This window comes from Callithrix jacchus, chromosome 2, assembly GCF_049354715.1.
Source record: "Callithrix jacchus isolate 240 chromosome 2, calJac240_pri, whole genome shotgun sequence".
Classification (NCBI taxonomy): domain Eukaryota; kingdom Metazoa; phylum Chordata; class Mammalia; order Primates; family Cebidae; genus Callithrix; species Callithrix jacchus.
Genome location: NC_133503.1, coordinates 113,879,644 through 113,903,408, shown reverse-complemented (window position 1 = coordinate 113,903,408; position 23,765 = coordinate 113,879,644). Strand labels below are relative to the sequence as shown.

Here is a 23,765-nt window from a genome sequence, read left to right as displayed (position 1 = left end):
TGATTGATGTGCATGGCCCAGGTTTGGAGCCTCAGCAAGGTCATGGACCACTCACATTTCACTCAAAGTTGACATAAGAGATAAAGGTGTTTGGCATGCAAGCATACTCCCTGAATTCTATAATGAACTGAAGTCCCCCATACAAGTGACTTAAGAGTCAAACCTAGACCAGACCTCAGGGCCTCCAGAGTTGCCTAGGATAAAGTTGTTGCGAAAAAAGTATGAGCTGAGAGTGCTGTTCCCACCAAGAAACCAGGAGCTCAGCCCCCTGCGCATACTGTTTTCTCATTAACTATACTAACAGAGTGGCCAGGGAAGGTAGCCAGGAATAGAATCACTTATACATTTTTCAGTTACATGTACCTTTTTCTTATTGTGAATGTAGGAAATTGTGTTTATATCCAGTAGGGAAAATGAAACCCTTTTATATGACTCCATCACTGTGACTAATAATCATCAGAGTTCCTGAATATAAATGTTCTCATGCTAACAATATATTTAAAACAGTGTCTCATATGCTTTTAGACGTGTCATTTTGTAATATTTTATTTTAAAAGATGTGTCAGGTTTAGAGAGCCGAGTCTGCATATTAAATGTCTTCCTGAGATTTTTCTATTGTCTAAGTTATTTTTTTCTTTTGAGACAGGGTCTTGCTCTGTCACAGGTCAGAGTGTAGTAGCATGATGACAGCTCATTGTAGCCTTGACCTTCTGGGCTCAGGTGATCCTCCTACCTCCGCCTCCCAAGTAGCTGGGACCACAGGTGTGAGCCATCATGCCCGGTTAGTTTTTGTATTTTTGGTAGAGACATGGTTTTATCATGTTGCCCAGGCTGGTCTTGAATTCCTGGGCTCAACTGATTCACCTGCCATGGCCTCTTTCTTCATCTCTGTTTCTTTCTTCACTACTCAACCTAAGGCGCAAAAGCAGATAGACAAGTTTTGCGATTATAGGTGTTAGCCACTGCGCCCAGCCTGTCTTTAATTCTTGAAGTACAATTTCTCCTATATTTGTAATGCTGACTCTACCACGTGGTATTCTGCTTCCTGATTAGGTTTGAAAAATGTGGCTTGAAATTCATCTTCAGTGAGGGTGGTTTTCCATGACAGTCCCTTTCCCCCTGTGTCGTAGATCTACCTCTACAGAGTAGTTTTTAGTATGTCGCTGAGTGTGGTCATTCAGATTTCATCAGCATTAATATCTTGGCTTGGAGCTTCCACTCTACAGGAATAAATTTGGTCCTTGAGTGCCCAATGGCACAAGTTTGGAATTTCCTTTTCTCATATGTGGCCGTTTTTAAACTCATGGCTCCAGCCAGAAAGGAAGCTTCCATGCCATTGTTCTGGACAGGTGGGCAGTTTTCAACGCTTGTGTTTGTAGATGATCAGTTCTTAGTAGCTCCTGGCTTTAAGCCAGTAACTCATCATGGGGCCTCCTGCCAGAATTCCTTTCTCATTAGAGAATTCAATTCCTAGTTTCCAGTTGTTATATCTGTTTCTGATAACCCCATGAGCCATTCAGTCTCAACTCTGCTCACCAGAAGACTTAGAGTTCCCTCCTCTTTAGGTTACTTGGGAATTTCTTTTCTTTAAAGCTTACCTATGTATTTTATTTTTTTATGTTAAATTTTATTCAGTGTTTTCATGTCTGGAACAAAAGGGGGTTTTTTTATTAAGCACAGACTAATTTTGTTAGACCTGAACAATGTGTTTGGAATGTCTGAAAGCCTTTAAGTGGGGAAATACATGTACTGGTTTGTCACATGCTTATCTTATCTTCATACTGGCCTTATGAGATTAATAGTAGCCTGATCTTCATACTGGTCTGATAATAGTCACATCAACCTACACATGTTTTCATTTGTTTTTTAGACTCCTCATCTACAGAAATAGACTTATTTTCTAAAAATTTAAGTACTTGACCAGTTGAAAATTGCATGCTGTTTTAAAAAATACCCTGGCAGCTGAGCTGTATACTAGGGGTATAATGTATGCAGCACTAGGGGTTTTCCTCGTGTTCCAGAATATCTACCTATAAAATGAAAGCATTATTGGGGTCGATGATGTCTGCAACATACTACTATTCCCTTGGAGTGCAAGAAAGGATGCAGGCTACAGAGAAAGTCACAAGTAACAAGTGTTCCTGGGGTTTAAGGACATAAGACTAAAGAGAACAAGTATTCTTGAGGTACTTCGGGGGAGCACGTATGCCTTTGTCTCAGTCTTTTTAGGGAACCTTTAGGTTCTTTGGTAACCCCTGGGCTGGCGATATTAGCACCAAAAATCTTGTTTTAAATTGACTGGAAGGAAATTTTGATGAGTCATTTTGCAAATTTATCCTAATATCTAATGTGGTCCTTTCTTTTAACTAAACGTAAGGGTGAAGAGACAGAGATTGTCGCCAGGAATAAAGCACTAATGTACAGTAATAGATGGTAGAAAACGGCGGTCATTTCACTGAGCCACTACAAAGCCATCTGTTTTAAATTACCTAAAAGCTATTCTCCATCTCTGGGAATTTTAGAATTACCTGAGGGCTTACAGCTTTTTAGGCCACAGACCTCCTTCCCTCTTCCTCTTGCCCTTTTTCCTTTGTAAGTTTCTAAGTGTCCATTGGTCTGCTCCTCTCCAACTATTCTAACTACTACCTATAAATAATTCTGTACCAGGACCATTTCAACTCATTATGTCAAGAATCACTGAGCTATGGTGTTAATGCTTGGCCCATTACATGGACCAATTGCTTGACATTACATTCATTGCCAGCAATAACTATGAATGTTTTTAGTCTAAAATATTTAAATAGTTATGAATTCCTGCCTATTGTACATATAGTTTCAATGAGTAGAATTAGTGATCATGTTTTCCCCCAGCAGTATTATAAAACTAAATATCTTCCACATGATATCTTACTTTAACCTTGAGTTTTTAATCAATTAATTAATTATATTTACTTGGAAGTTTAGCCCTAAAGGGTCACATCACTAAAATAACAGTCTGTCCTCTGCTGAATATTCAGAGTTCAAAAACAGAGGGTTAATCTTGCTTGACTATTGAGTTTGACCTTCTGCTGGTTTCAAGAATCTCTTAACTACTGCAGTATTGTGTGCTGAATTATTCTCACTATGTTACTGTGGCAGGCTTGGATTCCTAGCCCAGGCTGGAAAGAAATGTTTTCTTTCCAGCCCTTCTGACAATCATATTTTTATACCTGTTCACAGGTTTCCAAAGATTAAATGTGATCAACACCGATCTCCATATTTGCAATTAAAATCTTGGTGAAATACCACTTGATTTCCAGTTGAAGTAGTAGTAAACTATATCTTGTCTATGAATGTATAACTTCTCCATATCCATATAGGGCAGTGAACTGAAAATTTGGGTACCATTTAAATTGGGAAGACAACCTATGTAAAACAAAGAAAAAGTTAACCAACGACATTCTAGCTATTGCTGATAATCTGAAAAAAATCTGGAATGCTCTAGGGGCAGGATTCAGTCTAGCATGTATATAGTTTAGGGAAACTCTACAGGATGTAAATTTTGAAAATAAATGGAAACAAAGAATTTAACATTTATTAATTTATAGGTCAACTACTGTGCTAAGTGATTTACATAAGATTTCATTTATTCCTCTTAAGAGTTGTATACTTTACAGCTAGGTAAGGAGGTGTTGACAGTTTTATAAATGAGGAGACTGAGGGCCCAGAGAGTTTAAATAACTTACCCTGGTTCCCACAAATAGCAGGATTCTAAAATTCTTCTCAGCAGACTAGTCTTACGAAAGCCACCGTTCAGTAGTTTATATCTAAGTAGTGTAAATAACTGAGAGGGGAATTTGTATCTAAACTTAAACACTAGAAATCAATATTGTGCTTTCTTTTGTTATACATAGTATCTTAGTACTGTTGAAATTCTGATGGGTGAGGTTTCCTGCTTGCATGAAAGAGAGTATTGTACACTGATTGGAATTAGGAGATAATAATTTATTTGACAGTTTCTTTAGACATTTTACATGGGCAGTAGAGAAGGAAGAAATTAGCCATTTGGAGCACCATGAAATTTTTAAATAGTAAAATTAAATGGCAGATAACTGAAAAGGCTCTTATCCTATAGGAAATAGGACAGCCTTATCCTATAGAAAACTTTTGCTTAGATTGAAATATAAGCATCAGTGCTCATATATTTACAGCAATTTCAAATTCAAATGAATCCTACTTTAAAATCTGTTCTTTTATTCCATTGAATTTTTATCTGATGGGAAAGTGGAATGTAATGCAGTGGAATGTATCATTATATGAAACAGGCACAGAGCAGTTTTGAAATTTGCTCAAGGTCACACAATTTAGCAGAGCTGAGATTAAAACTCAAGTGGCCTGGCTCCAAAGCCATTCTTTCAACCATGACAAAACTTTTTTTTTGAGACAGGGTCTCAGGGTCTTGCTCTGTCATTTGGGCTGGAGTGCAGTGGTGACATCATGGGTCACTGCAGCCTTGATGTCAGGGCTCAAGTGGTCTTCTCACCTCAGCCTCTCGAGGGCCTGGGACCACAGATGTGTGTTACCACACCTGGCTGATTTGATTCTCTTGTAGACATAGGGTCTCACTATGCTGCCTAGGCTGGTCTCAAACTCCTGGGCTCAAGCAATTCTCCCACCTGATCTCCCAAAATGCTGGGATTATAAGAGTGAGGTGAGCCACTGTGACCAGTGACCATCTCTTTAATATTTGCAAAGACTGATAAAACACTGCCTCTTCAATATTTGCAAAGTTTAAACTTGCTGTCAGTATACATTTGTGAATTTTTTCTTCTTAGGTGGTTTCCAGAATGACGTTTTATTTTACTCCCCGTTTTCATGTGAAGCTATCCTGTCTCTTGAACTATGCTCATATGTTCCTCCTCACTTTCTGTTAGAGACATTTTGAGTCTATCATTTCTGTGGAGATTTAGGCTTGCCGTTGGTTTTCCAGCACAAATACCCATAGAAGTTCTCATGTGTTCCTTGCTCTCTATTAGGTTTACACCTAAGGAATGGATGCATGATGGAAGTCAAGTAGAAAGCTTCTGGGATAATTGTTCAGCAGAGCTCAGAATTTCTCATTCTTATACCATAATCATATCATCAATAATCATATATTCTTTAGATAGGCTTATAATCTGTCAGGGTTGTTATAAATATATGCTCTTGCTACCAAGATTCCTCTTTATTTGACTGGAACGTGGGTGTAAACCAACTATGCATTTGAATCCATAGAAAATGCCACAATGTAAAATAATATTTCAGATTCTTTTCTTTGAGAAAGATCAATGTGTAACTTCTCAAAGCAGTGGTCAGGCTGGGCATGGTGGCTCACACCTGTAATCCCAGCACTTTGGGAGGCCAAGGCTGGGGAATCACCTGAGTTCAGGAGTTTGAAACCAGCCTGACCAATATGGTGAAACCCCATCTCTACTAAAAATACAAAAGTTAGCTAGATGTGGTGGGGCGCATCTGTAGTCCCAGCTACTCAGGAGGCTGAGACAGGAGAATTGCTTGAACCCAGGAGGTGGAGGTTGTTGTGAGCTAAGATCGCACCACAGCACTCCAGCTGGGTGACAGAGTGATATTTCGTCTCAAACAAAACAAAACAAAAAGCAGTGGACAGCACAGTTACTCTGTCATCCCAAGGCCAAGCAAAGAAACTTCTGAGGCTGTTGGCATTGATAAAATAATGAAAATCACTGCTGTCTATAGATGTACCACATGCCACGCACCAAACCAAGCACTTTATACACATTTAATCCTCACTGCTATCTTATGAAGTTGGTATCATTTTTTAACATCCATTAAATGAATTTAGAAACCTCAAATTTGGAAAGATTAAGCAGCCTGCCTGAAGTTGTGCAACCAGAATTAGGCCTCAGGTCTGTGGGATGCCAGAGCCCATGCTATTAACCCCTGTTTCCCAATCAAACATCTATTCTTGAGCACATTATTTAATGCCTTTCACTAAAGTATAGCATATAATATTAGAGTTGCAGAACAACAGGATTCTCAAGGTCTACAGTTTACAAATAAAGAAAAGGAGTGCAGGAACGATTAGGAGCTCCAAGTCACATGGCTAGTCAAGGGCAGTCTTCCTTATGGCTTCTGTAGTGTCTGTTAGCAGAAAGTGCTTGGTTCACAGGCTTATGTAAATCCTCACCTGTCAAAATTCTAGGGGAGGACAAGAAGCAGAAAGTGTTCTGCTTTTTCTGGACCTGACTTCCCTGTTTTGCTTCATTGTGGACAGCCAAAGATTAGACATAGTTGGAATTCTTTCATACATCAGGAAAAGCAACTGCAATCCCTAGAGACACGAATACAACTTCAGGAAAAAAAAAAAGTTTTTCTATTCTTTGATGACTGACCTAGGCTGTGTAGCTTGCTCGTCTCTTTACTTACAAAATTATTATCCCATCAAAAAGCACTGGAAACCTAGAGTTTGGAAAGCAATGAAAATGAAGCAGTTGCCTTGTAGAACTGAAAGCTCAACTTCGTGCCTTATGTGGATTTTTTTCCCCTAAGTTCTTGGGGTAGTCCACTATCAGAGCTCATAATCACATACTCAGAGAGTATGGCCAGTTGTCCTTCTAGCTTGGATTTAGGGCACAGATCAGCTGTGACTATTGTCTCAGTTGCTAGGCAATGCTTGTATGTTTATTTTGAAGTCTGCCCCCATGTTGCATCAGAGGCCAAAGCTTGTGTGCTCTGCACTCCCCAGAACAAGAAAAGCTCTTTATTTTTAACTAAACTGTTTCCTTGTAATATATTTTATGAATGTACAGCCTTCTCTGCCAAGCAATAGTTATCTTCAGTTTCTTCCTAATAGTCAAAATTCTCTAAATTTTTGCATTGGACTTCATCTAACCTGTTGCATTCTGGACTGACTGTCTCTGGTACTTTCCTACCTCTAAGTCTTGCACAAGCTGTTTTGCTCACCTGAAATGCCTGCCTGATCCAGCCTATGCATTTTGTAAAATTAAAATATTTTGTTTTACTCTTTGAAATGAGGGCAGTCAACTTGTTACAGCAAAATGTTTATGGGCATTAATGTTATATCTATGTTCAGATTCAGGCTCAGCCACTTCTTAACTGTAATCTTAGATAAGTTATTTAACTTCTCTAAGCCTCAGTTTTCTCATTGATAAAATGCAGATAATAGTGTTTACCTCAGGATTTTATGACGATATATTAAAATCAGATACAGAGAGCACCTGCCACAGTTCCTGGCATATGGAACATTCTGTAAGTCGCCACCTCCCTGTAGATGACATTACAATAAGCATCCAATAAATAGTCCCCGCCTTGTCTGTGAAGCCTTTCCTAACCATCTTCCAAACGGGCACCTCAGAAATAGTCTCCCTCTTCTGACAACCTGTAGCATTGTATTGTACCTAAGATCTTATCACAATCAAACTTGTCAAACACTATGTTCTGAGGTGTAAGTTAGCACCGTAAAACTAGATCTGCTAGCACAATGCTGTATTCTCCCCAAAAGAGATGGCTGAATTTCATTCATAGATGATCCATTGTTTATCTCTCATCAGAATCACACTTTCTGTTATCATAAACATTATACCTTGTTAGATGACTCTAGGAGGTCTCTTTAAAAGCACCATCATTATACTTAATAATTAAAGGGATTGCAAGAATGTATGTCATGCTGTGACAGCATGGCAAACAACAGACCTCTGAATATTCATTTCCTGAAGTGAATAATCCATCATTACAGAAAGAAAAATGGAAGCCTGTATTCAATAGATGTACAAATGGTGTTTAAACAATGTCCATGTCTTCCTTACAAAAGCCCCTCATGAGCTGCCTTGTTTTGTTGCAGGTGTCTTACAGGAAGCAGCTCAGGGTTTTGTGTGTATATGTGTTTTTTTAAAAGTTGTACAACTCCTGGTTGATTACAGTAATAATGTAAATGACCAAATGTTTAAATTGTGTTATTCTAATCAGTTTTCTGACCTGTGCTATCAACAGAATTTCTGATGATCTAATAGTAAAACTCAATGTTGGTTTTGTGCCATCAAATAATGCGCTTGTGTTTATTCATGCACAAATTCATACATTTATCTGAAATACTTGTTAAGCAACTACAATATTAAGACTCTGTGGTTGGGATGGGTGGCAACTCAAACAGGCTGGTGCCTGCCCTCATGGAGGGTTTTATAAACATTGGGAGGAAAGGATTTTTTTCATACATGATTGCCTTTATTTCAATATTTGAGCTGTGTTATTAAGTAAGAATCTGATCATGGTTTGGGACAAATTATTTATTTTCCTCTTGTACATCTAGCAGAGCTATTTTTAAAAGTTAAAATTAGTTATTGATCTCTCACATTTTTTAATTTAGAAAATTTTTTGTATTTGTTTTGTTGTTTGCCTATGGGGTTCATGGTATTCCCATGATAAGAAACTAGATTCTCAGCAGACTTAATTGACCTCCCATGGAGTCTGAGCCACTTAGCATCCACCCAGATGGAAACTTAAGACTTTTGATTTATTAAGTATGTTCTTGATTTCTGCTTAAAAAAAAAACCTGAAGTATTAAAACTATGTCTTATTCTCTGTTTAAATGAGACTTTAATTGACAGCTAGAAAGTGAAAACAAAAATCTGAATCAACTGTGATTTTTGAGCCCCTTTCTGCTACTATATAGGCAATATGGAGAGTAGAAATGACCTCTGCCTCTTGATAAATTTATAGCTTCATTGATAAGACATTAGGTACTCTTAGAAAGGAGTTCAGTAACCCTCCAACACAGAATACATGATTCAGTGTTAAAGTGAGGAATACAAACACAAGAGCTGAGAATATAATAAGCGCTAAAGCAGATGCAAATAGTGTATCTTGACCTACATCTTCAAGGGTTGGGACGGTGGGACTTGGGCAGGGAAGAGGCCTTCTAGGCAGGGGGAATGGCAAGATGCAAGGCTCAGAAGTGGAGGGGAGTGTGATAGTGATGGTGATAGCAATAACTGTCATTTGCCCAGCACTTACCACCTGCCCAGCACTTACCACTTGCCAAGCAGTTATTGGTTCAAGTGCATCAACTTATCTTTAAAACAGTTATCAAAACAATTCAACAAGAATTGTCACTATTTCAGTTTTACATTTGAGGAAACTGAGGCACAGAGAGGTTACGCAACTTGCTCAAGGTTGTACATGCACTAAACGTCAGCTAGATTCCCACCAGGGTCTTGAGACGAGTCCACCTTCACCCTCTTAACCTATGTGTTATGCTGGCTGATACCGTGCTCCTGAGATCATAAGGACACCATTATGGCTGGAGGGAGACTTGATGTGGGGCCATCATGAGAGAGGTCAAATAATGGAGAATCTAAAAATCAGGCAGAAGGCATTAGACTTTGTCTAGGACATATTGGTTTTTCATCGGTGTGGAAACATGGTAGACGTTTGTTTTAGAAAGATTAGTCAGCCATAGACAGAAAGGATTGAGAGACAAATAAGGATAAGAGTGACAACTATTAGATGGAAACTATTAGAAGGAGCTTTCTATAATCCAGGTGTGGGTGATAGGTGATTAGACCTGGAGTAGGATAGCAGGAGAAATGAAAAGGATGTAATGGTGATAAGGACTGAAACTGGTGCTGAATCAACGGGTGAGTCTATGCCAGGTGATTTCCCAAGAGCAGCTTCAGATCCAGGTGGTATTACCCCCATTTTACAGATGAGGATATGGAGGCTCCAAGAGGTTAGTTAATTTGGGCAATTAAGTATTGGAGCAGAGATTTGAACCTGTATCAACTTTTCTTGGCGTCTTCTCTTTAAGTTAAAATAGTACAGTCTGGTGATAAAGTAGAGTTGCTGATAAGGCTTGAATAATTCCTCCCATAATAAGAGACACCTAAAGTCATGGGGAGAAATCAACGTTCAGAGGGAGCAATAATATCAGAGAAAAGGCAGAGCCCAAATATTAAAAAACACTGGAGGTGGGGAGGAGGGATAGGATTGAAGAACTACCTATCAGGTACTATGCTTATCACCTGGGAGATGAAATAATCTGTACACCAAACCCCCATGACACACAGTTTACCTATTTAAAAAAATGTACACATGTACCCCTGAACCTTAAAGTTAAAAAAAAAAAAAGAATACAGAGAAGAATGGAGCAAGTGGAAGAGGCTTCCAGAAGAAAACAAGTTAGAGGTATAGGGAGGGAATCTAGGGCTCCTAAGGCCACAGCAGCTGACAAGGAGATAACAGTCAGTGACTCCAAGTGAAACTGCTGTTGGATTGTCAAGTGGAGAAGGAGACTGCATGCACGCAGCCCAATGTTCTTAGTAACCCTCAACAAACAAAGGCAGGTTCAGGTGTGTGAAGGGCAAGTAGTGTTGCAGGTGGGAGGATATGGGAATGCTGCCCGTGATGGGGTGGAGAACGGAAGCAAAGTCTGGTGTGAGGAGAAAGAGATCTGACACGTCCGATGCCTCACTCTGCACAAGTTGAGTCAAGCCAGCTGGGGTCAAGGGAGGTTACCGTGAGGCTGAATGGCTGGAGGGGAGGCAGAGAGGACTTCTGTAATCCAGTGGCAAGTGCCTGGCAAGAGGCCAGGAAGACGTGAAGGGACTCTAATGTGTGGTAGACAAAGTAAGGAGCTGAGGGAATGACTGTTCCATCAGCTAGATGTAGTGGTACAATGGACTGGCACGCATTCTAGGAGCCCCCCCACCCCCTTCAACAGAAGGTCTTATCCTCCCACCCTGGCTCACTTGCCAGGACCTGCTGAGGAGCTTACAACCCTACCCACTCTCATCCAGTCTCACAAGAGAGTTAAGCAAGCTTCTCACCTCAGCCTCCCAAGTGGCTGGGACTATAGGTGCATGCCACCACACTCAGCTAATTCTTAAATTTTTTGTAGAGACAAGGTCACACTATATTGTCCAGACTGGTCTCCCAACTTCTCAACTCAAACAGTCCTCCTATCTCAGCCTCCCAAAGTGCTGGGATTACAGGTGTGAGCCATTGCACCCATCTGTACATTGCTTTTTAAATAATAATTGTTGAATAGGTGGGTGGGTGGAGAATGATTTCTATTAAGGCATTTTTCTCTGCTTCTTGTTACTCTGATTTGTGCCTTAATTCGAGTTTATAAATGATTACTAATATTCAGGATATTAAGACAGTTACATGGGCCATTTGGGAGGGGAAGTATTTTGATAGCAGCACTTAAGTTGGATTTACAGTATTAATTCTTTAGAGAATTAATTTTGGTGTATACAAGCATTGATGGTTGTGCTTTAAAATTGGCAGCCTGTTGATGTTAGCAGGACCAGCCAAGTGGCAGGCACTGCAGTAGAGCAACACTGGGTTAGAAGTCAGATGGCCAAGCTCCCATGCCTGGCATACACAGCTCAGAGGGTCCTCGTGCAGAATGCTCCTTTCCAGCCTGAGCGATGCCTCCTTATCCTCCAGTTACTGCATAACTGGCCACATTCTCAGAACTGCCTGTCTCAACTATCCACTGAACTAGCTATGGTTCCCTCATCTACATTCTTATGGAACACTATGACTTTCCTTTGTAGCAAATAATTGTTGGAGTGATTATTTTACTATTGCCATCTTTGACTAAGCTATAGATTTCATAAGGACAGGGATTTGCCTCTTGGTTTCACTACTGTGTCCCCAGCACCTGACACAGTACCTGGCACAGACAGTATTCTGAATAAATACTTGGGGAGCCAATTAACTCTGGTAAAATCTTGAACATGGGATTCCATTTTTTCCCATCTGTTTAAAACCTGTGTATTAAAGCTTGTATTAAACCTTATCACTAAGGTGCTTTCTCTTTGAAAATCTATGGATTAACTCTTCACAATTTTTTATTATAAACGTTATCTGCATCAATGATAGGAAATTCAAACAATACAAAAGAATATAAAATGAAAGCATATTCAGTCCTTCACCAGAGATTACAAATATTGAAAGTTGCTTGTCTTTACAGAGAGAATAAAAACTGAACAAGCTGCAATAAGCCGGAGTCGAATGGGTTAATAATGGGGTGGGCATATTCACCATTTCTAACTCCCATGAAGCAGCTTTCATATTTCAATTTTAAAATGGTTAGTGTCTTAGTGAGGGCAGGAATCTGTGCTGCCAACAGGGGCCTGCTCCTTGGTCTGAATTCCCACTAAACCCTGCTCCATTGCTGATTTATAGCTATTCTATGTAGAGATTTTACTGTTGATGGGGGTCCTTTGAAAGTTATTTCCTTTCTGGAATTTGAGGATCACTTCAAGATATTGTTTAATAAAGTAAAAAGGCAGGCTAGACAATTCAAGGCTGTGTGATTTTAGGAATGATTTAATACATTTGGATGTGTGGAAAATAAGTTAATGTCTACCTAAAGATTTTTAGGTTCAGAAGCCCTTTCATACAGAGTGTTTAGTTTCTATGTTGGTGTTGCATGGTTGAGGGGAATTATTAAAGGAATGGAATGCAGCAAAGTAGAATTTCCTGAGTTTGGATGGAAATTTGTACAACCAATTCTACTTGCAGAAGGATAGAATTATATAAATATGCGGACATTATTCCCCATAACGTTTAAAAAATATTTTCAAGGAAAAAAGTGGATATTCATATATTTTTTCATTAATTTGACAGAGGGAAAATCTATCTTGGTTTATCTTCCAGTTTTCAATACCAAAAAGAATGTGAGAGAGGCCATTCTGTGCCCTGCTACAGTGACCGGGGCTTGATTGTGTGTGTGTGTGTGTGTGTGTGTGTGTGTGTGTGTGTATTTGGGTGGAAGAGAGTGTCCAGTTGGTGCCTAAGGGTTCTCAGGAATAGTTATGTTTATATGATTATTTTTTAAACATAAGTATACTAACACTTTGGATTTCTATATGTAAATTATGATAGTTTAACTACAAGCATCAGTGTGTTCTACATTAACTGAGGTTTGTGGGGAAGTGATTTTGTTCATGGGCCATAGGCTATAGTGGGTTTCATACAATCACCTTGAGTGGTAGTGTATTGGGGATGGGGGAAGGTAAGGGAGAAGCAGGGATGTGCTCATGCTGCCCTGTGACTCAGCCTTTGAATTGGCTTTGGGCCACGCATTGGAGACAGAGTGAGGTCCATCTTATAGGCTTCCCTGGGTATTGTTGGCAGGGTAGCAGCTGTTTTACTGACAGTTACTTAAGAAGGAAGCTCATGTCAGATGGAATCCCTGGGCTCTAAAACCTAATAGACTTAAATGTAAAGGAGCTTCCAATGAGTCTGGGTAGGAGTTTGCAAAGATGATAATTATCTGTTTAATATTAACCAGTGTAATACAAGTTAAGTACTTGAATAGTACTCCAAACCATGCATGCATCCACAGGCACATCCCAGTACTTAGATGACTGGATCACAGGGCTGGCTCCACCACTGCAAGCATCCAAAGAAGGGTGTTTTTTGAATACTTCAGTTACTATTCATCACCTCTTGCCTTCTAAAGAAGAGCCTAGATGAGATGAATAACACAGCAGAATTCCCTCTGCAACCTTGTCTCCACCTTCTCTTTCTTACATGTCACTGAAAGGATGGTTCACATCCACCCAAGTCTATTTCCAGGAGTTTTGTCCTCGTTCCTTCTTTCTTATGTATTAGGAATAACGCACTGGCAATTTAATGAGCATCTACAATTTGCCAGACATTTTGTGCACATCATCTCAAATACAACCTTGCAAGTAGATGTTATTGGGCTTTATTTGTATATGGACCTGGAAAACTAAGGCTCAGAGTCACAGAGCTTGCAATTGACAGAGCCGGGGTTTGAACAAAATTTTGTTGAGTTGCAAAATCCATGTTTTTTTCTGAAAATCACATAAACAGTAATTATAATAATATTTACTGAGCAGCCATTATATGTCAGGGAGTAATTCTTATTAAACTTTCAAGGTAGTTGTTAACTACCAAAGAAAAATTGAGGCTGGGAAACTGAAGATAATAAAATTTAAGTATCTTACTTGAGATTGTTTAGTAAATAGCAGACCCAAATTTTTAAACTATTTGATCTGGTTACAAAGGCTTTCACTGCTGGACACCACCTCCTACTAGATTTTTGTGCTCTAAACTGGGTAAAACCAAGATGAAGAGACAAGGGCAGTATGATTAAGAGGAGCTGAAGGACCATGTAGATTGCAGGTTAAAGGGAATCAAACTTTCTATTTCTTTCTTTCCTTTCTAGGTGTCAGCTTCCTCTGGTGCAACCAGCAAGTCTTCCAGTATGAATCCCACGGAAACCAAGGTATGAAGAAAACCGAGTGAATGCTAATTTAAGTTGATTGTGCTGCAAAGCAAAACAAATGTAGGTTAATTGTTGACAATAAGCTCTGTGTGCTAGGAAGTTTTAATTATGGAAGTAAACATTTTCTTCCTAATTGATGGGGGTCTTAGAAAACTCAGCTTTCCTTTCAATGCTTATGTCAAACATCAGCTCCATGGTTTTAGATTATCTATAAAAGTGGAGCCAGCTAGAGTTGTTTCGTTTTGTTTTGAGACAAGGTCTTGCTCTGTCACCCAGGCTGGAGTGATTACGCTCACTGCAGCCTCAACCTCCTGGACTCAAGTTATCCTTCCATCTTGGCCTCTTAAGTACCTGGGAAATACAGAGGCACACCACCATGTCCAGCTTATTATTTTGTTATTGTTGTTGTTTATTTGTAGAGACAGAGTCTCACTAAGTTGCCCAAGTTGGTCTCAAATTCCTGGGCTGAAGCGATCCTTCCACTTGGGCCACCCAAAGTGCTGGGATTATAGGAGTGAGCCACCATGCCTATGGCCAGTTTTGTTTTTGTTTTGATCCTAGATTTGATTGAGTTTTTTAGTTGACATTGTTTCTCTCCATTACTCTACATTGAAATGAGAACATAAATTATTAATTTCTTGCTAAAATGGTCTTATTATTCTGGTCATTTAAAAATAAATATAAAAATGAAAGATTATACTAAATAAACATAAAAACATACTGGTTAGTTCAGATGCCTTCCTTAGTTTTCTATTTTTTTCTGATATTTGAGTCTTGTGGGGTACCATTTTATTGACAAACCTTTCTTGAGCTCTATTTAGGATTTATTCTTAAAATTATTTTTTTGAATTTCAGAATAAAAAATTTTCTCTAATGGGATTGTTCACTTTGTTCTGAAGAGCTGGCTGAAGCTGACTTTTAAACCTTCTCCCTAAGTTACTGTATCTCAAGCTCTGTCTCTTGGGAATATTTCAGGGGAGGGAATTAAAGAGGGAGCGTTTTCAAAATTCTCTCAACTAATTTTTGTGTGCCAATTTTTTTTAATGCCTTTAAGAGCTACCCCAACTCCATTATTATTACATTGCCCTTGTTTAAAGTTACCAATCTACTTTTGTTTTCATATCACCTTGCTCTCCCTAGAGTTTCCTATCCCAGGTAGTGTGGCACTATAACTTAGTACTTTCAAAGGATCATATGGCCTCATCTTGAATCATCTTCAAAAAACATTACAAATATCTAGAAACACACTATCTACATCTAAGTTCTTATAAATGTCATTTAGCATTCATTTAAAATTGTAATCTAAAATTATTGTTTTTTTAAATTTAGTATTTCAATTTACATTGATTTCTAAATTGCTTTCAAAATATACATTATATAATCTCTAATCTCTGATTAATCTCTAATCAATAATTAATCTAATAGATTATGTCTATCTTAAAAAATTAAAAATCTTTTTTTTTTTTCTTGAGTCAGGGTCTCACTCTGTCACCCAGTCTGGAGTACAGCAGAATGATCATAGCTTGCTGCAACCTTGACCTCCTGGGTGCAAGTGATCCTCCCACCTCAGCCTCCTGAGTAGCTGGAACTGCAGGGGCACACCACTATGCCTGGCTAGTAGTTTTATTTTTCTGTAGAGACAGGGTCCTGCTATGTTGCCCAGGCTGACCTCAAACTCCTGGACTCAAGCAGTCCTTGCATCTTAGCCTCCCAAAGTGCTGGCATTACAGGCATGAGCCACTGTGTCCAGCCTAAAATTAAAAACCTTAATTAAAAAATATACCAGAAGCGTCTACAAAATAAAAATTCTCATTAAGGCCAGGCGCAGTGGCTCACACCTATAATCCCAGCATTTTGGGAGGTCAAGGCAGGAGGATCACTTGAGCCCAGGAGTTTGAGACCAGCCTGGGCAACATAGCGAGATCCTGTGTCTACAAAAAATTACTCAGGTGTGGTGGTGCACTTTTGTAGTCTCAGCTACTTGGGAGGCTGAGGCAGGAGGATGGCTTGAGCCCATGAGATCAAGGCTGCATTGAGCTGTGACTGTACCACTGTACTCCAGCCTGGGTGACAGAGCAAGACCCTGTCTCAAAAATAAACAAACAAACTCATTGCATTTAGAAAGCATGAAAACCAATGAGAGATAGGAAAGAGAGGCAGAAACACAGGATTTCCTTTTTATTCTTTCGGTTCTTTTTCATCCTGTTGCCTGATTCTAATCCCCTGTGCCTCAGCTCAAGGACCAATGTTTATTTCAAGCATGCCCTGTTATCTAGAACAAATGTCAGCAAACTCTTCACCCTTCTCTGAGAATTAATCATGAGAATTCTTGGCAGTCCTGTCAAACTGGACAAAAGTAGGAGGGAGAAGAGAGGGAGAGACAAAAATAAGATGCACATAATGAAGTGTCCCCAGTGGCTGACTAGGGACCGCTTTTGGCCTCAAGTCTCTTTCCCTGGAAATTGGTTCCACATCAGCTGTGATATTGGGCAATCTCTTTTTGCTTTGGTTCCTGTATCAGTACAGTTTTGAAGAAGGTGATAATAGTACCTATCTCAAAAGACTGTGTAAGGAAACATAATGTATATTGGACAATGCCTGTCCTATAGCAAGTGTCCAGATGGAGTTGTCTGTTGGCCAAGGCTGGAGAGGCAGTGCAGTGTGGTGACTGGAACACACAACCTCAGGTCCATCATGGATGTCTAACCTCAATTTCTCATCTCTGAAATGGGTATAACATACTTGTCTCATAGGATCATTATGAAGTTAAAGTGAGTTGACACATGAGAGGTGATTGATACACATTAGTCATTATGGTCATCATTATTATGTTCAGCACAACCACTACAAGAATAAATTTAGTCATTAGTGATATAAATGTACATTGCACTATAAGCTGCCAGTGTCTGTGAGCATACATTCTTAATTGTAGGGTAGAGTTCTCCCATGCAAAATCTTGATTGCCAAATTACAAATTGGAAGCTATTAATAGATTCAAACCACTCTACTACCAGCTGGCTTATTTTCCTTGTTAGTCATTTAATAAATTTTATTTGCATAAACTGAAAGGATAGTACCATAAATAGAAACTCATTAATGAGGATGTAGTATGAAAGGATCCAATTTAAAATTTTCTTTAAAAACACTTCAATCATAAGCTTTGTTTTCTTCCCAAAATAGTGTGTTGGCATAGCAAGGGGCCATTATTTGAGGAAAGTATGTCTCTTCATTGCTGAAGTAGAAGACATGATAAATTAAGAAGGTATTTGACTTTAGCCTCTTCAAATTAAAAATAAAACAACAACAACAAAAAAACAGAAGTTTGTGCTGATACCACAAAGCAGACAAAAAGGAAAGAAAAAGCAGGAAGCATTAGACCCTAGTTTGTAATCTCTGACTTTGAAAAGTCCATGAAATGTTTAATCAAGTTTTATTCCTGATTTTATATCTTGCCTATACTGAGAATGCATGCATGTACTTACGTTTTTTTTTGTTTTCGTTTTTGTTTTAGTTTTAGCACAAGTAATGTTTAGTTGGATAAAACTGTAAAATATCATGCTAAAGATGCTAAATTACAACCAGTTCTTTAGAAGCATTTCTAGAAACTTTAAATTAGATATCTGCATACAGGGCTATGCTGTGCTCAGTAAAAATCCATGCACTAAATAATTATAATATTTTTAGGATTATCTTGACAGAATGTCATAAAACTTTCAATTACATCTGTTACTACTTGATCATAAACCAAATTTTGGGTACATAGGAAAAAATTATATTCACGTAGTCTTTACATAGGGAAAGGAAAGCAATGAGAAATTAATTTTATTAATGGAAACCTTCGCTGAAAAAAACCTTCACTGAAAAAACGTAAACACAAACTGAAATATTTTCTCAGGACCTTAGAATGTAAGTGCTTACAACTTCTTGGAGTTATACACATATGCATCAGGTAGATGCAATAAAGGAGTAGAATGAATCTTGGTATAATCATTTTAACCCTTTTTATACATGTTACTTATTTGACTGACAGATAAAATAAAATTATACCTGGGGCTGTGCTCTTATATTAGGCCATTCCAATCAGCCAACAGATGGAAGGACCACATCCTCCTAACAAGAAAAAACATAAAAAACAGGTGATGTTGTTCATTATACTAGGGCATCACTATTTACTAATGGTTACATCACCCGCTCAGCATGTGCTAATAACTGCAATTCACAGTCTTCTGTTAACGCTCAAATCCCATCATGGACTTTCTGTAGGCTTAGCTGCTCATCAGCCACAGTCTGGCACTAAAAATAATTTTCACTGCTTTCTGTGCCCTCAATTCTGTCACCATCCCATTGTGTTACACTGTCAGCCAGAATCTGTGATGAGTATTTGACTGATAAAAACATCTTGTTAGTGGCATAGAAGCACAGTGCCCTTGGCTTTGTGGTGAGGGTTTTTATTTTCTGTTGCACATGTATTAGCTACAATGTAAATAGTAACAAATCTTTACATATCTTTGATATACATAGCAAGAAGACATCAACTGCTCCCTGAATAGTAAGAGCAGAATATTAACTAGTATGCTTAATTTTCTCTGAAGAGTTGCAATTTCAAGCAAAATGCAACAAACTTAACTGATAAAGTTTATAATTACATCAAAAAATCTCTTTTGAGTTTCTTCAGTTGAAGAAAACCTATGATAATCTTTGTAAAACTATGTCTGTCTTTCTTTTCATTCTTTCTTTTTTTCCTTTTCTCTCAATTTAGGCTGTAAAAACAGAACCCGAAAAGAAGTCGCAATCAACCAAGGTAAATGATTTTAAGTCTGCTAGTGAGTTATTTGGATTTTTTAAAATAATAATGAATAACTGACTTCCTATCTTGGAACTGCTGTGAATGGTAAAGGGGGTTGCTGGCTAATTTATTTAATTTTGGACTTCCCTTTTGAATGGCTGTGTACACGTAGAATATATAAAATATTCATAACCTTAAGTCCATATATTGTTAAAAAGAATGTTCAATCTTTTGTAGATGAAAACTGTATTTCAGAAGTATTTTGTTCAATTCTAGTTTTTTGTTTTATGTATAGGGATTGTTTTCAAAAAGAAAAAAGCAAGAGGAGCAAAGGAAAAAAGGCAAAGGGTAGTGAATATCCAATTCCAATTCCAATTCGGCATCAAGAACAATGCGTCTGCTGAACTCAGCATCTAGGTGACAGGGATGAGAATCTTTCCTAAGAAATGGGCTGTGTTTATTATGACAGTCTTATCTCAGTTGATGGAGCTAGTTATCAGTCAGGAGGATAGCTTCTGTTGGGGAGGGGAACCCCAGGATGTGTATGGCAGCACAAATGTTTCTCTTTAATAAGGTGCTGCATTTTATTTTGTCAAGCCCTTAAGCAAGTACTAAGACAAGACCACAAGGCTTCCTGTGGAAAAGCACAGATATTTGAGCCCAGGTACTTCAAGCACAGGTGAAGGAATGGAAAAAGATATAAAAGGTGAAAGGTGAGGCTTGTCTGATTTTGTGGAAGGCCTCCTGGTGGCCCCTGAGGATGGTAGAACATAGAGTACTCAAGAGTGAAGAATTCAGCATCTAAGTGGAAGTTGTCTTCTGTTCCACTTCAAATACTTTTGATTATCTACTGAATCTTGAGAAAATTGGGTTTCTGGTGATAAGATCTTCTTTACTAGCAAAGAAAAAATCTTTGTAAATCCTTTGAAAGGAGATTTTTAAAAATACGTTTTCTAGAATGGGATCACCTGTCAACAGACTCATTAGTCACATGGATCATGCGTTATCTGTGCAAATTGTGAAAAACAACCAGCAATTTAGAGCTATACATGTATTTCAAAATATTATTTGGATGAAATACTAAATTTTTCATTATTCTGATAATCACCATTTCCAGAGACTGCTGACAGGGTTACTGTTGACCTGAGAGCACATGTCTACTTCTGTGACCTTAAAGAATGGGCCTAAGTGGGTATTTCCTTAAAAAGGCAGAATGTTTTAGTTGGAATTTTGTTCTTGTTCTTGTTTAAAAGTATTAAAACATTGGATTCCAATGTAATCAAATTTAGTCTTTTGAAATTGACAGCTGTCTGTGGTTCATGAGAAAAAATCCCAAGAAGGAAAGCCGAAAGAACACACAGAGGTAAGTGATTATCATGAGGACTTACATTATAAGGCAACATCTTCTGGTGGGATGTAATTAACATTGTTCATCATTCAAAAGTAATCCCTACAGTGGAGAGTTGGATCTTAGTGTTTTCAGCTAAAATGGTGCCATCATGTGGCAATAGCAGTGTTTACAATTTATTTTATGATTCTTGCTGAATGTTGCTGAATTAAAACATTGGATTCCAATGTAATCAAGTTTAATCCTTTGAAATTGACAGCTATCTGTGGTTCATGAGAAAAAATCCCAAGAAGGAAAGCCGAAAGAACACACAGAGGTAAATGATTATCATGAAGACTTATATTATAAGGCAACATTTTCTGGTGGAATGTAATTAAAATCGTTCATCATTCAAAACTAATCCCTACAGTGGAGAGTTGGATATTAGTTTTTTCAGCTAAAATGGTGCCATCATGTGGCAATAGCAGTGTTTACAATTTATTTATGTATACAATTCTTGCTGAATTTTAGGGGAAGGATTTGCACTATTGCAAATTTTGTACCTAAAATGAAATTGTTGCACGTACATCACACTAATTCACATTCACATAATTTAGAACCACAGACAGCACAGCTGTTATGAACAATTTTTATTCTATAGAGAAAACTATCAATATTATGTTTAGGACTACCATCTTCTTAACAATGTCTTTATATGTGTGTGGGCACCTGTGTATGTACTTTCAGCCAAAAAGCCTACCCAAGCCGGCATCAGATACAGGAAGTAAGGATGCTCACAATAAAAAAGCAGTTTCCAGATCAGCTGAGCAGCAGCCGTCAGAGAAATCAACAGAACCAAAGGTAAATGAAGCAGATTGATAGGAAAACATTAACATCAACTAGGTAATAAGATACAGTTCCCCTATTCACACTGAGATGTGTAGTTAAATCTGTGGGGCTGTGCTAAATATATTTTGTACTGTAGTGATTTGGTATTATTATTTTGTTGGTTTTGCATATAGCCTTATAGAAACTTGGGTGTATGGATGGCCTTAGAAAGCTGAAATTGGTCTAGGGGATGTGCTCTTCATCCTTCTCCCACTGCCCAGCAATGACCAGCTGTGACTGTAGGCTCTGGTATCTCCCAGCCAGGCAGCTGTGGATTGAGGCTGTCTACTGGAACCCTCCCCTCCCTAACCCCAACACACCTGGGCTGGGGAACATATTTGCCCTGAATTTTATCTGGTTCTTTAAATGGAAGTCCTAAAGCATTTTTAGGGTCTTGTTGTAGAAGAGCTGAACTTACAGAGCCAAAAATCAGAAATTGCTTTCATAATTATGTGGTTAATAGCAGTCAGCTTTTAGAAGAATTAACATTTACAAGCAGTACTTTTCAAAAAAAATAAAATAAATAAAAATAAATACTTTTTCATTGAGAGCACTTAGAAGATAATAATGAGGCCTGCTTCACAATATATTTTATACCAGAGATCACAAATTTGTGATCTGCCAGTTAAATGCCATATATGTATTTTATTTGGCTTACAATGTTGTTAAAAATATTTTAATAAATTGCCATCAATTAAAATTAGAGTATTTCACGTAACATCCCAAGTTTGAACTTCTCTTGAAAAATCAGACTATCTAACCACAGTGGACTCACATGGCAGCAATTGACTAGAGCCATTACACCTGGTATGTGTACACCAGTACAGTTACCACAGTCCCTATCTAGCCTGACTGACCTACTCATGTTACCTGAACGTACAATTTAGGCTCGAGTCCACTTTTACCTGGTGCCTAGCACTGTACCACGTACAATAAAAGCAAGTAAACATTCCCTTATCATGGTGTCCATGAGGGTGAACTGGCATATGTTAGTGACATTTGAAACTGATGAACTTGATAATAGCCATGCAGACATACTTGTTCTGTCAACCTTTTATCCTCACTGTCTTAGACGAAACCACAAGATATGATTTCTGCTGGTGGAGAGAGTGTTGCTGGTGTGGCTGCAGCATCTGACAAGCTGGGTGACAAGGTGAGCGCATACAAGCAGACAGAAACGTGGGCCTCTGTGCTTCTCAAGTTTCTTTTATAAGAAACATATGCTCAGTTAACCTATCATTTGGCAAAACTGAGCACTGTTTATATGTAAAATTTTGTGAAGAGCGTGCATTTAAGGGATCTAGAGTGAACAATATACCAAAAATGATTTTTAAATTTGTATATTCAATAAATGCTTACTGAGCACGTGCCATATATAAGGTACTGATATCAATACCAAGGACATTGAAATGTGGGTTGGCTCAGACCCTGCCCTCTAAATGTATAGATATGAAATAAAGCAAATAAAATGTCCTTGAGCATTTGAATAGGCTTTTTCAGCTTTCAGTGTTGACACCAGCTATCTTGAAACTAGCGTATCACAACCATGACATCAACATGAATGGACATGAGAAGTTTTTAAGGAAAATATTTCAAGCCCTCTCAGGATCAAGTAGATGTATTGAGCTGGCTGATTGTGGACACACCTTCCTTAGATTTTTTTTTGAAGAGCTGCTTCAGATACCGGCCCAGAAATATAAGATGAGAAGTTATCTACCTTTTCTACCCATAGCAATATAGAATTAGTAATCAGTTTGGAGAGCATGTGATCAATTTGAAGCCACAAGTAAGCAACTGAAAGAACACTGAGAAGATGAAAATGAAAAACTTTAAAGTAGGATAAATTTATTTATACTTTGGCTTCTGTAAATGGGACTGGTATCCTGCTACAGGCCAAAAGGTAAAGAACGTCATAGAGTAAGTGATTTCTAGGGTAAAAGTATGGGACATCTCCCTGAAACATCATTTTTTTCCCCCTGGGATTTTGGGAGAAAAGGCACATTATTTTATCCAATTTAATACAGGTCCCCTATGGAGCAAAGGCGATATTTACAAAAACTTTTAAATGAAAATGTCAAACTTCAAATTGTTTCTTCTTGCAACAGATCACTTGTATACTACCTTGAGACTCACAGCCTCAACCCAGTAATACACATCACTCTCTTGTGCCATCGAGGAACACTTAGATGAAGTGGTTTGAAAGTGGATACATTTAAGACAGAGGATTAGATACGTTAAGATAGATTTTTAAATGTAATCAATGTTTTCAGTTTGAAAATGGATAGATTTAAGGCAGGGGATTAGGGCCACTAAAATATACATACATATGTATATGTTTTTTGAGATGGAGTGCTCTGTCGCCAGGCTGGAGTGCAGTGGCGTGATCTCAGCTCACTGAAATCTCTTCCTCCTGGGTTCAAGCAGTTCTCCTGCCTCAGCCTCCCAAGTAGCTGGGACCAAGTAGCTGGGACTACAGGCACATG

At 38.3% G+C, this 23,765-nt stretch overlaps 1 protein-coding gene across 50 annotated transcripts in view; it reads left to right on the top strand.

Moving 5' to 3' along the window:
• Positions 1-23,765, top strand: part of CAST (calpastatin) — a 115,586-nt gene that overhangs the window by 50,631 nt on the left and 41,190 nt on the right. For 18 of the 50 annotated variants that reach the window (XM_078365130.1, XM_078365127.1, XM_078365131.1 and 15 more), the window contains 6 exons: positions 14,222-14,281; positions 19,041-19,082; positions 20,374-20,430; positions 20,675-20,731; positions 21,142-21,255; positions 22,355-22,435. In XM_078365130.1, the coding sequence (XP_078221256.1) occupies positions 14,222-14,281; positions 19,041-19,082; positions 20,374-20,430; positions 20,675-20,731; positions 21,142-21,255; positions 22,355-22,435 (411 nt within the window). Of the gene's footprint in view, positions 1-14,221; positions 14,282-18,351; positions 18,418-19,040; positions 19,083-20,373; positions 20,431-20,674; positions 20,732-21,141; positions 21,256-22,354; positions 22,436-23,765 lie in introns of all 50 variants that reach the window. The other 32 variants (XM_078365129.1, XM_035291175.3, XM_035291176.3 and 29 more) reach the window with 3 other exon arrangements.